General features: G+C 36.3%; 1 protein-coding gene across 1 annotated transcript; it reads left to right on the top strand.

Annotated features, from left to right (window-relative positions):
- Positions 1-4,676: 4,676 nt before the first annotated feature.
- On the top strand, positions 4,677-5,385 carry Obp56g (Odorant-binding protein 56g). The gene is made up of 2 exons (XM_018009255.2): positions 4,677-4,835; positions 4,894-5,385. The coding sequence occupies exons 1-2, from the start codon at positions 4,779-4,781 to the stop codon at positions 5,242-5,244; spliced, it is 408 nt and encodes a 135-aa protein (XP_017864744.1). The 5' UTR covers positions 4,677-4,778; the 3' UTR covers positions 5,245-5,385.
- Positions 5,386-20,493: the final 15,108 nt, after the last annotated feature.

Raw genomic sequence — 20,493 nt, 5'->3', positions numbered from 1 at the left:
GCAAGCCAAGCCTGCCCAAACCAACCCAAGCCAAGCCATCTCCCCTCAGACGCTGCAATGCAGCTCTTGGCTCGGGGCTCTGCGTTGGTCTGGTCTGGTAATGCCTCCCCAAAGTCATCGTCCTGCTCCTGTCTAACTTTCATTATGAAGTCATAAACGCACATGCAGCCAAGCCGACAAAAAATTTGGGGAATGCCGCGGGTTTCTTTTTCTTGAAATTGGAATGGTGGGGGTGCTGGAGCTTTACTTGTTTTTGTATTTTTTTTTTTTTTAGCACATGTAAAAATGCTTGTTATAAAAAAGGGCCAGCAGATGCGAGGACTGTAGAAGAGTGAATACGCTTACTGAGATAAATTTGATAATGACTGTCATTCCTAGCAAAAATCAGATTTGTAACTGTTTAGATCGATTGATGATAGGGCAGTAATCCGATTTAGGGTATTCGAAGTATAAGTCTGTTAAAAATGTTTTTTTTTTTTTTATATAAGAACTTTCTTCATGGTTTTAACTGTAAGAATCAAGAATCAACCCATATTGCAAAAAAAAAATAAATAAACAAATAAAAAATAAATCTTAAAGGAATAAAGCTTATGGATGCTCAATTTTTCTTTTTATATGAAGAAAAATGATTTCGTATGTATCCTGATACTTTCGTATTAAATCCAGGTTATATTCTTATGCTTAAAAGAGAGAGAGAATATTTGAATGATCAAGAAGATTTGGGTCTGATAAAATATTTTCCGAAAATAAAAACAAAAATAAATATATTTTTTTTTTTTCGTAAATTATTTTATATTTATTGATTTCCAATTCCTAGTTTAATTGGTATAATGTATTTACGAGAAAAAGTATTTAGTTTAAAGAACTTAGCAATGTCAATCTTTGTTAGGGTATATTCATATATATATAAGAAGAAAAAAATTAAACAACGAGATGTGGACAATTTTCGGGCAGTGCCTCGAGCTTAAACTGTTATTACTAGTCGGCTGAGGGGCTGCTGTTTATGAGTTGTAAAGCCCTCAGTCAGACAATAGCCTCATCGAGGCTGCAGCAGCAGCAGCAACAACAACAGCAACACATGCCAACTAAGCCCCAGGACATATTACGTAGCCAGTGTGGAGCCATTGCCCGGTCTAGTTTGCTATTTTAAAGGGCCTTCAGGGCAAAGCGGGGCTCATGTACATGTGTCGAAGGGGAGGGCGGAGAGCGAAGAGCGGTGAGCGGTGAGCAGGGGTGGCGATGAGGGGTGTTGGCATAGGTATTCACGTAGTTGTCAATGGTCTGTGGTAGCTTCTTATGCCTGGCTGCATTTTGTATTTATGTTCTTTTTTGCCGCCCATAATATGTGCCAGGCTTTTCACAGATCGGGCGCTAGAAACAGAGCGGGAGAGAGCCGGAGCGAGAGGCGGAGACAACGAGCGGGAACAGTAGGGGATTTGTGAATGCTTTGCTAGGTAAGCATTGTAAATTGTGCAAATTTCTTTGGCCTAACAACGACAGGCAACAACTCAATTTCCAAGCGACATAAAAGATATAGAAATAAATTTGCTTTATATACCTATAAAAAATATAAATTAAAATAGGTCACAGGGTTTTAATATACATATTTAATGTTTTATTTCAGAATTTATATTGTGGAATATTTTACTTGGGATGCTCTTAGAATATTCTTACATGGTCGTATTATAATAAAAATATATTTTATTTATAGAATTTCCTTGCTTTGAATATTACTTTATTTTAATTATGAATCTCTGAATTACTTAAAGCGGAATGAATTAATTTATTATTAATACTATATACTATATGTTTATATATATATTATTTTTTATATTTATTATCAAATACGAAAAGGTGAAAAATCATATATTATTTTACACATTTCTTGGCCATTCTGCTGCTCATGTATACAAGACCCACTGCTTTAACAACTAAGACGTTGCTTCATGCTCTTCATTTGATACCACATAAGTATTCACTTAATTTTATTAACTTGTCACTTGATGCCTATTAAAATTAACTAAAAATGCATGTAATAGAGTTTATTTGCCCGCCAATAATTATATGCTCTAGGTTCGCAAACATTTCCAGCCCTAATAGGTAATTACAATGTTTCTACATATCCACTTTCATATGCAGCACACCCACATTTTGCTGCCAGCGATTTTTGACCAAGCTTCGTTTTTAACTGCATATCGAGTTTCATTCACTTGCTTCTGTAGCTTTACAAGTATCTCTCCGGCCCCTTTCTGATGTAAGATGAGAAGCAATTGTTGAGCCAGCACTCCGTAACCCCCATCGATGCCAGCCCAGTTTTAATACCTTGGGGGTGTTAAACTAATTGAATGGCTCACTCTGCGAAAAGTTCGTTATCTCAAATTTCGCTCGAGCAATAGGAAGACGAGGCCACGCGTCAATTAAATTGAAGTGCATGTAAAATGTATTTTAAAAGCTTGGCCAATATTATTTTACTCTCCAATACATTTGATTCGTGTAAGAAATCGCGTGAACACCAAAGTCCAGAGCTGGCTCAGCACGTGCCTCGCAGCCAAAGAGCTTGTTAAGCATTCAATTTTATGGCATTACTTTAAGTTCCACTGCCCAAAAGGCCAACAGCGCGACGTAGATGTGTGATAGTTGATAGAATTTAAAATACTCTGTGATAGAAAAAAAAACGAGAGAACAAACTTCATTTGAAGCAATTGTTAATTTGGCTTAAAAGTTTTTAGCTTTACTTTTTATTAAAAATTTATTTCTTCAACTTTATTGCTTAAACTACCCTCTTTACATATTTTTCAGGGTATACAAAAAGTAGGTTTTCGTTGGACAGTTTACAACACATTTTTGGCATACTTCACACAATCTACTGATGAAGTCAACTGGAAAACTCGCATTGCTTTGATGTTCCGACAGCAATTGCAATGTGTATGTATGTGTGGGTGTTGTATACACCACCAACTCACACCCTACACACACACACCCACACAAGCACAAAGCATGCCATTCGTTAAATGTCCTTTGGCGCATTTCAAAGCCCAACTTCAAAGCCCGAAAATGACCTTTGTATGTGGCCAAAACTGCGGCCAGGTGGCCAACATCGTATTTCTCGGCCAAATATATAAAAGGTGCCCACTAAATAGTAATTTACTAAATTAGTTTGTTTTTCTAACTGGACCACACAGCGAGAACGTGCGAAGGCAGCAGGGCTCTCATCTCTTGCGGCATTGCATTGCAATTTTGCCTAATTACTCTAAAAGGATTTCAATTAGTGCCTGAAACTCATGTTAAACGCAATGCGAAAACCCTCTCAATACCGGCAAATTATTAATAATAATATTGCAAATAACTAACTAAATTATAATAAACACAACAGCAAATGCGAAGGCAATTAACACAAAATCGTCAAAATGCAATTAACGTTACATTAATGCAAAAATAATGAAGCGTCGCTCGCAGAAAATATAGAAATGGTGGGAAAAAATAGATAATTGCAATGTATGAATAATAACAATCAAACGTTTTTAATTAATATGCCCAAACGCTTTTTGCATGTTTATAAAATGCTTGCAAAAAGACAAAAACAAAATACATAAAACAACTGTAATCTAGATATTTAGTGGGAAAACACTAAACTGAAAAGCGTGCATTTTATTGCGGTTCAATGGACAGCCCCGGGGCATTGGACGGTAACAAATGTATTTCGGCAAAAAATCTAATATTTATAGATTTTAATCTTATAATTAAACTAATGTGTGCAATAATTAAGAATAAAATAAAATTTGTAAACCAGAAACTAAATTTATTGAACAGACAATGAAATAGTTGTGAAATGAATTTTTTAAAACTTTAATAAATTACAATAATATATAAAATATAAATATAATATAATTATAAAAGTACCGTATATTATATAGAATATATTATAAATCTAGAAATGAATGAACAACTTTTTAATTTAAATACTATATCAAATCTAAGCGGTAGCTATAAAACGCATAAAATTAATCAATTCGAAAATTTTCAATTTAGGAATTGTAAAGAATTGTTTTAAGAAAAGAATAGGGTAGAGAATGTTAAATATAAAATAATAAATACATAAATAAATATAAACAAATATGAAAGTAATTAATTTTAAATTATGAATACAAACAAAATAGAAAATATATAAAAATATACTTTTTATAATGTAAGCCTTTGAAAAAGAAGTATATAAAATTTATAAAAATATAGAATTTTAAAATATTTTTTTTTTGTAGCCTTACAATTTATTGTAAACTGTTACAATAAAATAAAAAAAATTAAATAAATTAATATAGCGTAAGATACTTTTTTTTATCTAAACTTTCATCCTAGCTTAAGTTCTAGCTATAAAAAAATTCTATTCTCCTACTCAAATACAATACTAAAAGTTTATAAAAAATTTTTTAAATTCGCTGTCATTTCAACAAATTGTATTTTAGTAACATAGAATCAAATCATGTTCTGTAATAACTTTACAAATTGTATTTAGTCAATTAGACTAAGCCGACTTTGTCGCTTATCTGACACGCTTATCAAATGATTTCAACACTAATTACACTCGCGCATTACGACACACTCTGGCCATGGCAGTGACAATTGCAGCCACTGTACTCATATGTGCAGCGAGCGTAACTAGCTCTAGATCCACATCATCATTTGAAATAAAGCATGAAATGTGCAGTTAGAAAATTCGCCGAATGACTATAAAAGTGCAGCTCGGGCTAAGGGCAAATTAGTGTGATACGAACAAGCTCAGAATGAAGTCCAAATTTGCATGCATTTTGCTTTTCAGCTGCCTGATTAGCTATGTGGTGGTAAGTTCGAATCGAGTGAGTGAAGCTTACAGATTAAATCTCATATATTTGAATTTAGGCTCAGAAGCCCGAAATGACGCAGCAGGTTGTCTCCAGCTGCATGACGGAGAATGGCGTTACGGAGCAAGAGCTGAATGGTCTGAAATCTGGTGAGGTGAAGCTGGAGGATGTCAAGGACAATGTGAAGTGTGCCTCGCAGTGCATCATGGCCAAGCTGGGCTTCATGAATAGCAAAGGAGTGCTACAAGACGATAAGATAATGGACTTCTTCAAGGACGGACCCATGCAGGGGCAGGCCGAAAAGGCTTTGGAAGCCTGCGGCAGTACCACCGGTGCCAATCCCTGTGACACGGCGTTCCAAATTATGGTCTGCCTAGAGAAGCACGTCAACGAGCTGATGAAGGCATAAATGGAGCTGCAAAAGGGGAAGCCAGGGCATATATATATACATATATACATCTATCTATATATAGAATGTTTGGACATTCGCAAAAACTAATATAAACACAGAATATCTACTTGAGCGGAGCAAATAAATTTCTTAAGCATGCTTTTATTAGTTTCAAATTTAATATGGAATTTTAGCAGTGCAAACTCTTCGAATATTTCCAGCATCGCTGTGGTTTCGCTTGCGTAATTGAGTTCCAGCAACTGCTCAACAGATGGCGCCACCATGAAAAACTTACAAGTTTTTCCTTTCCTTATATTCCCTAATAGCCCAGAAATTTAGTTCATTTACGCTGCAAATATCTTCAATATTTTGTTGTATTTTTTAGTTTTTTCTCTCTCTCTCTCTCTCTCTCTCCCGCCACTGTCGACCAACAGATGGCGCCACTTGCCACTTAAACAAGTTTCTTGGTTAATTTTTGATCATATTTTAAAAGCATCTGCAAAATGCTAACAATTTAATTATATATTTTGAACTCTTGGCACAAGACAAACGCAATACTCATAAAATCATAGCCCCTGGCAACAATTTCAATCGAATTGGCAGGGTCGGGACAGTTCGATGGCTTTGCTGTTGTTGTTGTTACTGTGTTATCGGAAGGCTAAGGGCATAGAAAGTTTTGTTGTTAAATAGACAACGCACTGCTCTGACAGCTTGCGGGCTGAGTATGCGCCGCTCTATGGTCGTGTTCTATTATTATTGCAAAGAATTTTTAATTTGTGCATTGCGAAAATATTTATTGAAACCGAAAAAACGCCAAGAGGCACAAGAACTTGACTTCCAAAAGACGAGGATGTAGCAAAAACAAACAGGAAGCATGAAATTGTGAAGTTAAGTGTGCTTGGCTGAAAGTTAGGCTGTGAGAAAGTCTAGAATATGAATACCCTAAGACGAGTCAGATATATTGATTGGTCATAAATAAAGAAAAGTATTATATATAGAACAAGTATTTATCTTTATAATTATTATATATTACTAAGTTGATAGATATATTTATTATTATAGCTAACTCATAAAAATTGTAGTGAATTTTAAACTATACCAAGCTCTTAAATATTAAACTATCTCATGATTAGTAAACAAATATTTTTATTTTTTTCTCTTTAATTTTAATGTGTATTACTAAAAAACTAATAAGCTCTTTCTTAAGTTCTTTCTCAGTACAGGGTATCCAAAGGCCAAAGAAAAACAAAAATCGGAAAATAAAAGAAATTGCCGACTTTGCGATTCACTTGTTCATACACACACATACTTGAAAATATATCTAAACGTACATATATATATATAGAGAGAGAGAGAGACAGCTTTAATAGAACAAGCTGCAGCTTAAAGTGCGTCTAAAATATATATATATTCAAGTGAATTGCAATGCGGTGGCAACCCTTTTTTCTGCCAGCTACTAGGAGAGCTCTGTTTGTCAGTAATAGCCACTGAAACCTGGGCAAACAAATTGAATGAAATCAACTCGTTAAAAAGTAAATAACTCTGATGAATGGACTGGAGCACACAAAGCACATACCTGAACTTTGCGCCCAGGTAGCCGCCAGGTAGGCGGGCAACGGACTCTGTCAGTCAATTGAAAATGAAATACAAATAAAAATGCAAACAACGGAACGACTGCCGCCTCCCCAAACGCATTGCCCACATACAAATGTTGGGCTAAGCAGACAGCCCAGCTCTGGACTGCCTGGCTGGCTGGCTGCCTGGCTGGCAGGATATGCCGCTGACGACGTCTGGACTTGGCCGAGGAAATTAGTCGACGACACAGAGGCTCAGAGCACCAGAGCCGGTGGCGCTGGCAACTGCTTACAATGTGGCATCGCATATATACAAAAGAAATTGAAAATTGTGAAACGGGCTACAAGGAAATGGACTGTAAGCAGCCGCAAGGAAACAGGAGGCTCACAACTGCAACTCGCAGCTCGAAACTCGTTCGGTTGAGTATTCCGGGAAACTGAAAACTGGATTTCGCATTCATCGATGAACTTTCAATAACAAAACTTTCCGTTTGCCGTTGATATTTTTCCCCCTTCTTCGTTTTCTATTTGCTGGCCTTTTTTCTTAGCCATATTCCATGCTCTGCTGTTTTTAAGTTTTCAAGGATATGACATTGAATTGCACTGGCAACTAGCTGAAGTGCCCCTGCAGTCGGGCAACCATATAAAAAGAGAAGAAACGAAGTTTTACCACCCACGTGAAGTGGTATTTGAAAAGTTTTTTTATTTTTTATTTTTTGCGCTCGAAAAGTTTTTATTACAAAAAATGAAAATGGCATAAGAACATATGGTTGATTAGTAGCAGTAGTAGGCGACAGGGTTTCTATGAAAGAATATTACAATATAAGTAGAGATTCCAAGAGAGGATAAGGTATGGTAAGGGTTTCAATGAATTTTAGATCATATCTGCAGAAAATATATAAAATAATATATCATATATATATATATATATATATATATATATATTAATTTTAATAATTAATAAAAAGACATAAATAGGAATAAGTGCAATAATTAAGTATAATAAAAACAAAATAAATATTTATGACTATAACCAGAACTCGATATAATAATAATATATACAAGACATTAATTTTCTATAAGCCTGTTCACTTACTTCAATCATAATTCATAAAGAGCAATTACCTAGAACAAATATATAAGTAATTATATCCATCATAATGAATAGACTTATAATAATAATACAGCATATACATTCACTTGCCTTGCTTTCAAAGGACTCGAGCCTCATCAACTGATAGAATGCTTCACTCCAACTTTATGGCCATTGATTGACTAAGTGCTGAAACAAGTCTCAATTCCAGCTGCTAAACAAATTCAAATGTAATTCATGCTGAAACTGAGTTCCTTCCACCCAATGCTTAGCAGCATAAATGCACAAACATTTAATCGCCCTTGACAGCTTTTGCATGTACACCTCATAAAGTTAATTACATTCCATAAGCGTTCAGTAAATAAATCGCATCATGCAGAAAATTCATACCCAGTTACGCACCTTGGCAACGCTTGGGTAGCAAACTTTTAGCAGCTGCTGTTGACAATTGCCAATTGGGGACCTTCCAGCTCGGAGAGAGAGAAAGAGAGAGAGCTGTATATGTAAGTATGTGTGTATATGCTCTAGATGCAGTTCCTCAGAACTCACTCCATAGTTAATTAAAAGCTAAACAGTGAAGTTCTGACTGCTGCCACTACTACTGCTGCTGCTGCTGTTGCTGCTGCTGGGGAATGCAAATGCAAATGCATAAGCGTTACCAACAGCTACGAAAGTCCCCTCCCGAAATCTCCTCAAACCAAATCCGTAAAACCTCCGAGCAAGTCAAAACCCATTCAACAACAGTTTCGCATAATTGTAAATTCAAGTGGAAATGAATGAATTTACGCTGAACTCGACAGAAAATACCAAACCAGCAAATGCGAATATGGTGCCCGTGCTCTCACTCTCTTTGTCCTCTGATGGTGGAAAAGCGGAAAAGAGGTAACGGTAACGTTAACGTTAACGGCAATGGCAATGCCATTGCTAACGGTTACGTTCACCTCCCCCCAACCCCACCCACAGCAATATGGCGACGCGTCGCTGCGAATCACGTTGCCTGCATATTTTCATTCATTCATTTCAACGTCAACGTCTGACGGCGACGACGACGACGACGTCGACGGGTGCGACGACTACTCCCAAGTTATGGAATGCATAACGGTACGCTCTTCTTTTTCTGTAGCTCCCCTTCACATGGAGTACTATAAATTTGTCGAGAAATGTGTAACGCTTAACCAGAGGGCTAGAGCGGGCAGCGAAATAAAGTTGATTTTTAATTAGAAAACTAAAATTGTGCTGCTCTAACTCTGAATAGTTGTCCTCGTGAACTGAGATCTCCTTGGGCATAGCTGCATTGATATTGGTACATGTGCTTATTCCAGATGATGTATAATGAAATTAATTAAATATCGCTGACTTGCCACTAGTTAATAAAGTTATGAAATTTCGTAGAGATATTTCATTTGATTCTATCTTTAACATCTATTAAATGGAGAATATTCCTAGTATTAGTCAACTGTTGAGTATTATAAAGTTGAGGATTATAAGAGTATATTACGAAATTTAAATATGTATTATTATTATACTTATATTATATTTCCCTATATTTTAGTATTATAATAAATTAATCTTCTACTCAAAATATTGTTAGCTCAAAAAATAATATTTAATAATAATAAATTTATATATACATATTCAGTCAAAATACTAAAGTATTTTACTTAGATGTCATGGAAATCCGAATTATAAGTAATATAAAGATTTCATAAATGAAGGAATTATAATTTTTTTTTATTAACAATTCACTTTTAGTGTATTCAAAATTCGACAAACCTAACTTTGCTATTATATTTTTTTTTTACTATTTGTACATACACACATACATTCACATATATATGTATATCCATAACGTCCAACACAACAGCATTTGAATGTTGTGCCTTGTCGCTGCTTTGCCCTTCAAGTATTTACGCCTTTATTTATTTAACATTTCAATTGCATATTTTCGCACAAAAGCGCGTATAGCTCCCCAGTGTCAATGGCTCTGAAAGGGTTCACATTCTGTGGTTTGGGTATTGCAAAGAGAGAAATTTCTTGAAATCTTGCACGTTTTTTCATAGGCGTGAGCTATGCGAAATGTCCAAAGACCAAAGCGTTGCACTCTACTACGTGTTGCAGTTGACTAAAGTGAACGAAAGGGTTGCTGCTGCTGCTGCTATTGCTGCTACCACAATGAGGGGCACCCAGGCATCCGAGCAGCAGTGCTAAAGAGTCTTCAAGACATTTGGCTAGCGATAAAGTGCCTGTCAAAATCAGCTGTAGACATTTCTAACATACTTCACACATATGCAGCACATACTAAATAAACCATCGAGATGAAAATTATTATTTCCAGTTTGCAAGGGATGACAACATAAAGGGCGCTGCCATTGGGAATCGCTGAGTCTGCCATGATTGCATGAAATATGTAGTAAAGCTTGAGCCAAATCATATAAAGGAAATTCTTAAGCTATAAGAATGTGCAAAAATAAATTGCGGTAGAAATTTTAATGCAATTTATCCGTAGATTAACTCGAAAGTTATTAATATTCTGTTATACTTCTAATAAAATATGTAAATATTGATATGTAGAAAATAAATAATGAATATTATTAAATTAGTAAAATTTTAAGAAATATTTTTCAAAGAAAACGAAACTAAAACTTTTAAAATTATAAAGAAAATGTATTAATGATGAAATAATCGTTAAAAACGTGTTCAAAATGCTAAACAATAATATTCTTAGGATTAAAGAAAAACATACTACTTTTAAATTTTTATAAAAATATTTTTATAATCTAAAGAATCAGTATATATAAGTAGTAATATATATAACTTTAAATACTTAGAAAATTATTAGATTTTATGTTAAATATTATTAATATTTAATATTATGCGTATATGCATGTATATGTATTTTCCAAACAAATGTACAAAACATAGTAGTGTTCAAAAAGTAGGCCAAAAATATTAAATATGATATACTTAAATAATCAATGTAGCAATACCTTTTATCGAGCAAACACCTCTTGTACTTGAGGTCTTTGAAGCACAGTTCAAACAAAGAATACACCCAAGATGTAGAAGTAGTGTTTACCTTGTATGCTTTGTGTCTAGAGCAGACAGCCCGATCCATTCCATTCTTTTATATGTACCTAGACCATATATCATCTCGTTCCACATATTTGCGACAATTTCGTGTCGCGCCTAAAAGTATGCGACATCAAATGCGTTTTCTACTGCTGCTGCGGCTGCTGTTTGGGCTTTTAGTTGAGTTTCTTTTGGGCTGCTGCTGGTGACATCGATTGTTATTGTTGGGCAAACAAAAGGCATTGGCATTGCCATTGGCATATCGAAATCCACAGACATTTGCCTATCAGACGAGCGCCCACACATAAGTGTGAGTGTATCTGGTATCGAGTCTGTCTGCGTGTCATTCAAGATAAAGTAGCTCAAGATTGATGGTTGTCAGCCTAAATGATACCTGATTGAGTGTGCGTGTGTGTGTGGCATATGTACACTGTATTGCCACACACACTGCTGCCCCTCCCAATTGCTGCCACCTTTAAGTGTCATTTTGTGTTCTCGACACGCATTTTTGTCAAGCGCTGCTCAACAAACTTTTCGAGCAAAAATTTTTGCACGCTTGATATGCTGACACTGAGTGTGATAAATGGTAACAAGTTTGTAGGCCAATTTGCTAACTACAGCCAACTAACAGGCGCCACACACACACACGTACTTCTTCTGCTATGCTCAATCAGCGTTCAGTTGCTTGGCTGCTGCTGGGCAACACTGCACTGCCACGCCCACAGCAGCAAAAGCAACAACAACAACAACAAGAGCAGGAGGCAGGCAGCGATCATCAATTGTGCTGCACAATTAGCCAGGCCGGGGTCACAGTCAGGCATTTTAGCCATCATCAGGCCGCATTGGCTGCGGGCCTATTTCACAGTTGACTTGACGCTGGCTTCGTCTTCCTAACGGTTTCTGCCTAGCTCTCGACTCTTAGCTTGGCTTCTTGACTTTGCGCTCGCGGCGTTTGTTGTAATTTTCGCGCCATCAATTTAAAAATTACTACCCGATCGGCTTAGCTGCAGCGAATTACATGCTACATTTGGCTAGCAACAACAACAACAACAACGATGACAACAACAGCAACGACTGCAGCTGGCTTAGAGTCCAACCAAATGGCCAACGGCTGCATCTTGGCCAGGTGAGCAGCGTTGTCTTTTTCTCTCTGCATTTTCGTTTTCCTCTTTTTTCCATTGCATTAAGTAGCGCAAATGTTATGCATTTTATGCAAAATGCACTCAATCAACATTCTGCCCAAGTGTTGGTAAGCGACGCAATTATCGATAAATGGATAAATATGTATGCATCCACTTTACGTTTCGTTATGAGAACGAGTCGTGGGGAGCACAATTGATATTAGTTAGTGCTGCAGTGATACGGGACAATTATAGATTTGTGATATATTATTGGTAACAATAGCTGAATGAGGAAATTTCTATAAGTGTATATAATATTGTGCAATGGTAAGCGCTTCACTTACATCTGCAGTCACATTGTCTCAGCATATGGAGGCAAATGAAAAGCTGAAAATCCCAAAAATAAATTAATGATAGTTCTACAGATTTATAAAATATTGTACATTATAACAAATATGTATTAACAATATAGAGTAATTAAATGTCTTATTCTGTTTATCAGAGCTGCTTAGAGTACATAAATTTCTTCAATGCCGTGCGTAGTAAATAAAATACTCCAATTATATTTTTTCCCATGTGCCCAGTAAAATACCTGTGACTCTGTTTTCAATTGTATAGTTATAAATAAATAATTAAAAAACAAATTAAAAACTCCCTCATTATACCTCATCATTTGTAAATGTTTAGTACATTATGATTTTTTGGACGCAGCTCATATTATTTGCTTGCTAGACATGAAATAATAATTTGTGTAAACATTTTTCTAGTTAAAAACTGTATTATGAGTTATTTTTGTTAGCGAGCGAAAAAAATGAAAAGCTAAACAACTCTTCGCTCTAGCCACGGGCTGTAACTCCCCAAGTCTCAGTTTCATTCCTGGTAAAAGTCAGAATTTATGCTTTTTAGCGCTGCCAGCTAAGGGAGCGAAGGGTCAGCACACTCAGCATCAGGCTGCCCACCCCGCTCTAACCCCTTCGTATGCTCGTTTGCGAAATGGGAAGAGTATATTGGCTGCGTGCAATGGACGACCTACTCTTCGTGTCGTCTTTCGGGTTGATGAGTGAAGTTTTCAGAGTAAACTATTAGAGTATTTTTTATATATTCTAAAAATATGATAATACATAATATAATATTATTATGGTAGTGGTAACTCTTGAGGCAGACATGTTATACTATATTTTAAGATTATTTCAAAGCAAAGTCGAGTAAAAATATGCAAAAAAAAAACCTTATATATATTTCTCAACGCATGATAAATGAATTCTGATTAAATATATTATATATTTGTAGCACCGCTCTGGTATTAATCAGTCAGTTACGCCCTAGTGTAGCGCACTTACTTCATTTTCCTGCCGCTTTTGACCCCTTTGCGCAGTTGAACAAAAAACTGCATTCATCTGGATGCTGGCACAAACAGTGGCATGCCTCTTGGGATCGGGAATGGGCATAAGAATGGACAGGAGAACGGTATCCAGCTTGGTATGGTGGGATACTTGGACGCATACTTTGTGCTCGCGACTACTTTTTACTTTTCTTTAACATTATTTTGCACTTTTCAATTAAAAAGTGTGCTGTACGCTGTGCGCGGCCCACGCAGCAGCAGCAGCAGCGGCAGTCGACGTCCAGGCATCAGGCACCAGCTATAAGGGCGAAAGTAACCCCAAAAGCTGATAAAACCAAGTTACCAGCTAGCCCGGCCATCCAGCCAGAAAGACAGGCAGTCGGACAGGCAGCGAGTCAGCCAGCAAACCAGCTGCCATAATTATAATTTCTTAATGCAAATAAAAACTCGCTGCTGATTTTTCACTCTCTTAATGTATGTGTGGGTGTGAGTTTTTGTTTGTGTGTGTGTGTGTGTGTGTATGCGGCAGTCAGAATACCAGCCACAATTTAAACATAATGGAATTTTACTTGGGCGCGTCGTTGTACGCTTATTCTTTCATTTGTCTAAATACTCTAACCGCAAAGGTACTTTAGATCGAGCTTGATTTAAGAAAATGAGCTCTTATCAATCTACGATTGATCCATATGTATGTATGTACATGTGTATGTAAAAAAGCTTGAACTGATTTCTATTGCAAACAGAAAGTAAAAACTAAAAGAAATAATTCTTATTTATAAATATATAATAAATATTGTCATTATATTTATATATGATGAAATTAATTTATTTGATTTAAATTAATATAAATATATAATTATTCGTATTTTCTAACACATTTTATTATATCTCAACTTCTTAATATTTATTTAACCCATATTCTTTTTTTAATTGGTTATACTTATTGTATTAAAATGATATTTATTGTAATTATATATATAAAAATTTATAATAATATATTCTTACAAAATTTAACTGGTTTTTTCGTATTTACAGTAGTACGGTAATGTTTAACATAAATTAAATTCTACATACACAACAAAACTTAACAACGTCTGAAACTTAAAATATATATAATTCTTAAACGAATTTAATTATATATATATATTTTTTTTATTTTATTTTATTATAAATCAATTAAATTTATTTTACATTTTTTGTAACCTTCATGCCCATATTTTTATTTTAAACTGGTATATTTTACAAACTGCCCTCGTAAAATGCCTTGTATACATTTTTGCCAATACATATTTTATTTTAAGGTACAAAAGCTGCGACTTTCTGTATTTTGTAAGAACTTACATTGTTATTATTCGGTTTTAATACCCTGTAAAAATTTGTTTAAGGTCGTCATAAAGTTGTGTTAATTTAGAGCCGGCAGCCGCATTTTGATTAATAAGAAAGCGAAGCTTTAGTGAATCCATATTGTAAAGAGTTTAATGACTTTTCCAAACTGTTACCAAAGATCGCCACAAAATTTGATATCGGCTACAAAATTTCAATGAAATATGCGAGCGAGATAGAACAAATAACTCGCTTAATAGAAGAAATTATATTTATTATAGAAACCTACATATGTATAATATAATATAAATAATATAAATAATATAAAGTACATCTAATATTTTATATAACAAAAATGTTTTTTTTTTTAAATATATATATTTTTTTTATTTAAATTAAGCACGAACATATTTCGGGCATCCCACAGTCATATCACGAGGTCGTATATATGTATATCGTTTACCTATAGAGCATATTTAACTAAAATGTTTAACGCACTTCCGCTCATGCTCTGTAAAAATAGCCTAAAGTTAATTTGAATCATAATATAGTTCACTAGATTAATTTACAGGGTACCTTTTAGTCTACTACAATCCCTACTGACATTTTTATTTCTTGCGTAAGGCCAAAGAGCAAGTGAGAAGGGTTAAAAAGTGGATTGCTTGAACTGTTGCGCCCATAGACTCCCCCACCTTAAGCTATTTCCCCCCTCGCCCTCTGTGGACCCTACGCCAACTCCAGCTCCTTCTCGGCCCTACCACAGCCAGCTGGTGTCCTTTATGTCCTGGTCATTGTGGCCGCAGCTGCAGTGCAAATAAACATGCATAGTTTATGAATGAAATGAAAAGCGGCTGCTGAAGTTGGCCAATGCACAAATACTTATTTAAGCGCTTGGCTTTTCAACACGCTGCGCAATGGGCTTACATGGCGTATAATTAATATTAAATGTTATACTTATAAATTAAATAAAAATGTGAAAATGTGATTGCAAAGAAAGCAAGCAAACAGAACACATATACACACACACACCGACAAGGGGAGAATAGCAAAAAAATGAAACTTTTGCCTCTTGTGCTAGCAGGATTGATGACTATGGCCGTCAAGCTTATTGCCAGCGACACGTATGTGCGGCTGTGTGTGTGTGTGTGCCACCCTCTTGTTATAAATGTGGGTTTTGCCAAGTTTGACTTGGAGCTGAGCTAGCGCCAACTTCCGCTGTGCGGAAAAATGCTTTTGATTTGATTTTCACCAAATGTCAACTTGACGTCACGTCGCGACGCTGACGCTGACGCTAACGACGACGCCAACTGCGACGCCGGCGTCGACAATGTCGCCGCCTTTGTTGTGCCGTTTCCAACTGCATGATTTATTGTTTTGATGAAATTGCGTGTAAACAATTTAGTGGCTGGTTGGCGCCCTGCCCCCGCCCCCAATTCCATACCTCTCCACTGCCTTTCTTCTGCTTCTGCTTCTGCTTCGGCTTGTGCTTGTGCTTCTGCTGCTGCTTCCTGTTTGTCCCCGTTTCAATCCCCGTTTGCGCTTTAAGTTTATGAACTTTTGAAAGACTTGATTTAAGGTTAAATATAACAATATTTCATGGCCCGGAAGCATATAGACAAACTTATAAGTTGCTGTCAAATGAGCCCTAAAAATGAACTCGATTGAAATCCTTGTTATGCCACATGAGCTGAGTTTATCTGGGCAACTGCTCAGAGCTCTAACTACATAATAATATTTCTTATGGACTTTTTATGCTAATTCACTCACACGAGTTGAGAGTGAATATACCGTAATGTCTTAATTAAGTATTTAATAGTGCTTCAAACTAAACATAAATCATTAAGAAAACTTGATCAAAGTGGAATATTTAACTGTTCAGTGTGACTTAGGTAGGCGCTTGTCACTCAGAAGAAGCTCAGCTCAGATTATTAGTTAAGCTTAAAAAATTAAACAAACGTTATTTAATAATGAAATCTCTTCTTAATTTTCATTATTTTATTAGTCCTGACTGCTTGACTATATATTTTTTAAAATCTTTGTATTTTTATATCATTTTGTATTTTTTTTTGACCATTTGACTATGGGTTGGGGATAATAATATATCTCTTTAGATAGTAGATTATGCAGATCAAATATCTTAAAATTCAATGCCTAATAAAATGGTTTGAATTCAAACTTGACTTGTAATAAAAATTTTAATTTTAATTTTTTTTTTTTTAATTAATGACAATCAGAAATATCTCTTCACTACATACAAATATTTTCTCTCCAAGTCCACAAAACTGAATAAGCTTGCCACTGCGAAATAAAAAGTCCACAGCTAAAACTTAATTACATTTCTCAAAACTTCAAAGAAGTGTGCTCAAGGTTGGTCACACTGTTCTACAGTGTGACTGTTGCCCGCTTTGAACTATGTACAAAAGCCAAAGTGAACTTTTGGCCATGTGTGAAGCAGTGCAATAAACGTGATTACAAAAAGTAACTCATCTTGTTGGTTTGTTTTAGCACAAAAGTTGCTTTGTGCACATTCCTTGGCGCTTTGGCCAAATGAAAATGAACTGAAAATGTGATATTGGAATTCCAATGGCTTGGCCAATACGGACAGCTGGCATTAAACAATTGCAAAGTTGCAAAGTCTTGACCACAAAGACCAGCCACACGCAGTCAGAGAGCTTAAAAACCACACACACAAACACATACACACACACACACACACACACATACACGCACATGCAGTTGTCTTGGCCGAATCGAATGGTATTGCCCTGCTGGCCATAGGTAACACTTATCTGGGCCAAGTTATGTGGCACTTCAAGCAGTTGGCCAGTTCGCACTATCGCCTGCAATTTTGACTGGCAATAAATATGCCATAACAATAACTAAAACCAACTAATATCCGATTACTTGGGCTAAGGCCACAGTGGAAATGTAGCGTGAAAAGCTGCAAGCCAATTGCGACAATAAACCAACCCCATCTCCCACTCTCTCCAACCATCACACTCTCCCTCTCTCTCTCTCTCTCTTTGCATCAGCATCATTTTGCCAAACATGAAACAAATGCATAAGTAAATACCAGAAACGAGTGACTTTCAATATCCTTACAGGCTTATTGCTTACAGCAAATTTCACGCCAAAACCCAAGCAGAATGGCGAGTCGAGCAGGCGAAAGTCGAAGAGGAAGCCAATGCGAATGCATTTACACATTTGCAAACACAACACACACACACGCACACACAGATAAATACCCACATAGCAGACAGATGCAAACATGCAACATACAAATATGCGTACATCGACAGAGAGTGGAGCCGCCCCAAGGGATCCGCCAAGGGATCTCTGCTGAGGCTGTGGAGAGGTCCGGAGTCGGAGCATGGCTGTGAACGTCTGGAGCATGCGATGCGATGCGATACGATACGTTACGATACGATTCGGTTTCGGTCTGCTCCATTTCAGTTGGCAGGGCTATGTGAGAGTCATGTGTCTGAGTGCGTCGCTGCCTGGAACGCATTTACGTTTATTGCATTTGTAAATTATTCACACAAGGATATTAAATGCAAATTGTGAAATAGACGACACATACAAGCGCTCCCTCTCAGTCGCCCATCTATATATACATATATGTATATGGCTACAATATCCGGCGCTAGCCCCCGCCCGACCCAATTCGAAAGCCAATCGAATAGCAAACCCAATGCATAGCGCCACGAATTACTCAAATGCTGCATATGATTGTCGCATTGACAATGCATTCATTTTTGTTGTGCAGACGAGTGTGTGTGTGTCGAACTGTGTGTGCCGACTGCAAATGCAAAGAATCTCATTTCATATAAAGCCATTAACGACAACTCAGACAGCAGCAACACCCGAGCGCCTACAGCCCACTGAATTAAACACAATCGAGTCACGACTTTCAGCAGTCGGAGGAGCCGAAGGGAGTCGAAAGCAAAACGTCAAGTAGCTATTTAGCAACCTGAGTATTTGATTAGACACTCAACAAATTGAGCCTTAGCCTTCGGAGCAAGCTTTGAAGTCAGCAGAATCAGCATCGATTGTAAATGAATAGTATTTATAGCCTAGGATTACGTTTGAGTATCACAAGTCCTCAGTAAAGGCTCAAGCAAGCAAAAGCAGGTCCAATAGCTAGTTAGGTAACTTCAAATTTAATAAATTGAACTCGACACATGGAAAAGTTCTGCTTTGTATCGTGTGCAATTGGCATGTTCAATAGAACTTCTGGTTGTTTGCACTCGCATCGTGATTATATAGAAGAAAGTTTCTTAACTTTCAATTGTATTTAGAATATACGCAGTCAAATTCGATTTACATTATATAAAACGCGATTTACCTGTTGCTCTAACGACTAAACTTTTATGGAATTGCAGCTCGGGGTTTCTTACCTCCGATATGACGTCAAGAAATAAATCTTAGACTCCTCAACATCGAAGCTGTTAATAGAGCAATCCCAAAATTTCAGTTTGGATTCAGACTACAACACGGCACTCCGGAACAGCTACACAGAGTTGTTAATTTCATCCCAGAAGCCCTGGAAAAAAAGGAGTATACAGTCGCCGACATTTTAGACATAGAACAAGCTTTTGACAGAATGTAGCACCCTGGACTTCTTCATAAAGCTGAGCGCCTGTTTCCACCACACCTGTACGAGCTTATAAAGAGCTATTTCGAAGAGCGTACATTCAGAGTAACAGTTGATTGCTTCAAGTCCTCTGCTAAAACAATAGCAGTCGGAGTCCCTCAAGGCAGCGTCCTTGGCCTGTTCGTCCTACTCAATTTGAAAGGCACGTTACTTCGCTGCAACAGTCGTTCAGGTCCAATGTGGCTAAGTTGTCTTGGCTGCTAGCAGATCGTAATAAACTCTCTTTGGACAACAAGGTCAAGGTATACAAACCCATATAAGATAAAACTTTGAGGAAGATCACTGGGACTCCTTGGTACATAGGAACCAAAAACGTCGAACGCGACCTCAACGTTACCAAAATTGGTGACAAAATCCAGGAGCCAGCCAAAAAATACCTTGAAAGACTAAACTCGCATCCAAATAGCTTGGCCAGGCGCCTAGGTTCTTCAGTGCAATACTCATTCAACTGTCGTACTGGTATTTGGAGGAGACTCAAACGCCACCACCCCCAAGACCTGCTGGATCGGCTCTTGACCTGAACATTTATGCATCTTATAAATTCACTAAATATCTGTTATTTAATAATATATACATACTAATACATTATAAGGAAAGTATTTCGCAACGAGCTATAAATATAAATGTGCTCTATCTGGTCTGTATAAATAATCTTCATATTTTTCATGACACAAAATTAATAATGTTTATTGACAGATGCTATTAAAACCGAGGGTTGACCAAGCACAGGTACATCACAATTATTAGGAACTGATTTCGGGTTCAGAAAGGTCGGCTGGCGAAGCAAAACCAATAAATGTCTCAGTTGAAGATATAGTAAACCTCTTTTAAAAATTAATTAGTATCAAAGGGTATATATATATGACTATTAAAATTTTCATGCTACGGAATTATACATAAATCCATTGTTTTACTATATTAATAAATTTTTAAATAGTTATCTATATACTGTTAATTAAGAAAAGTAGTGAAAAATAATGCAAAACGATTAGTTCATAAGCTTGTGCACTCATTATTAAATTATCTTGATTTTGTTTAGCTATGAAACTCACGTTCTCTTTGTATTTATATCTTAAAACAACCCAGTTTCA

The sequence above is a fragment of the Drosophila arizonae genome, chromosome 5 (assembly GCF_054131065.1).
Source record: "Drosophila arizonae isolate 15081-1271.41 chromosome 5, UAZ_ARI_1.0, whole genome shotgun sequence".
Taxonomy (NCBI): Eukaryota; Metazoa; Arthropoda; class Insecta; order Diptera; family Drosophilidae; genus Drosophila; species Drosophila arizonae.
This window is presented reverse-complemented; position numbering and strand designations above follow the sequence as displayed.

What these genes read in the sequence shown, in the direction of transcription:
- Obp56g (XM_018009255.2), top strand. Translation starts at nt 4,779, where the DNA reads ATGAAGTCCAAATTTGCATGCATTTTGCTTTTCAGCTGCCTGATTAGC. An exon ending in GCCTGATTAGCTATGTGGTG is followed by an intron (nt 4,836 to 4,893) that starts GTAAGTTCGAAT and finishes ATTTGAATTTAG; the next exon opens with GCTCAGAAGCCCGAAATGAC.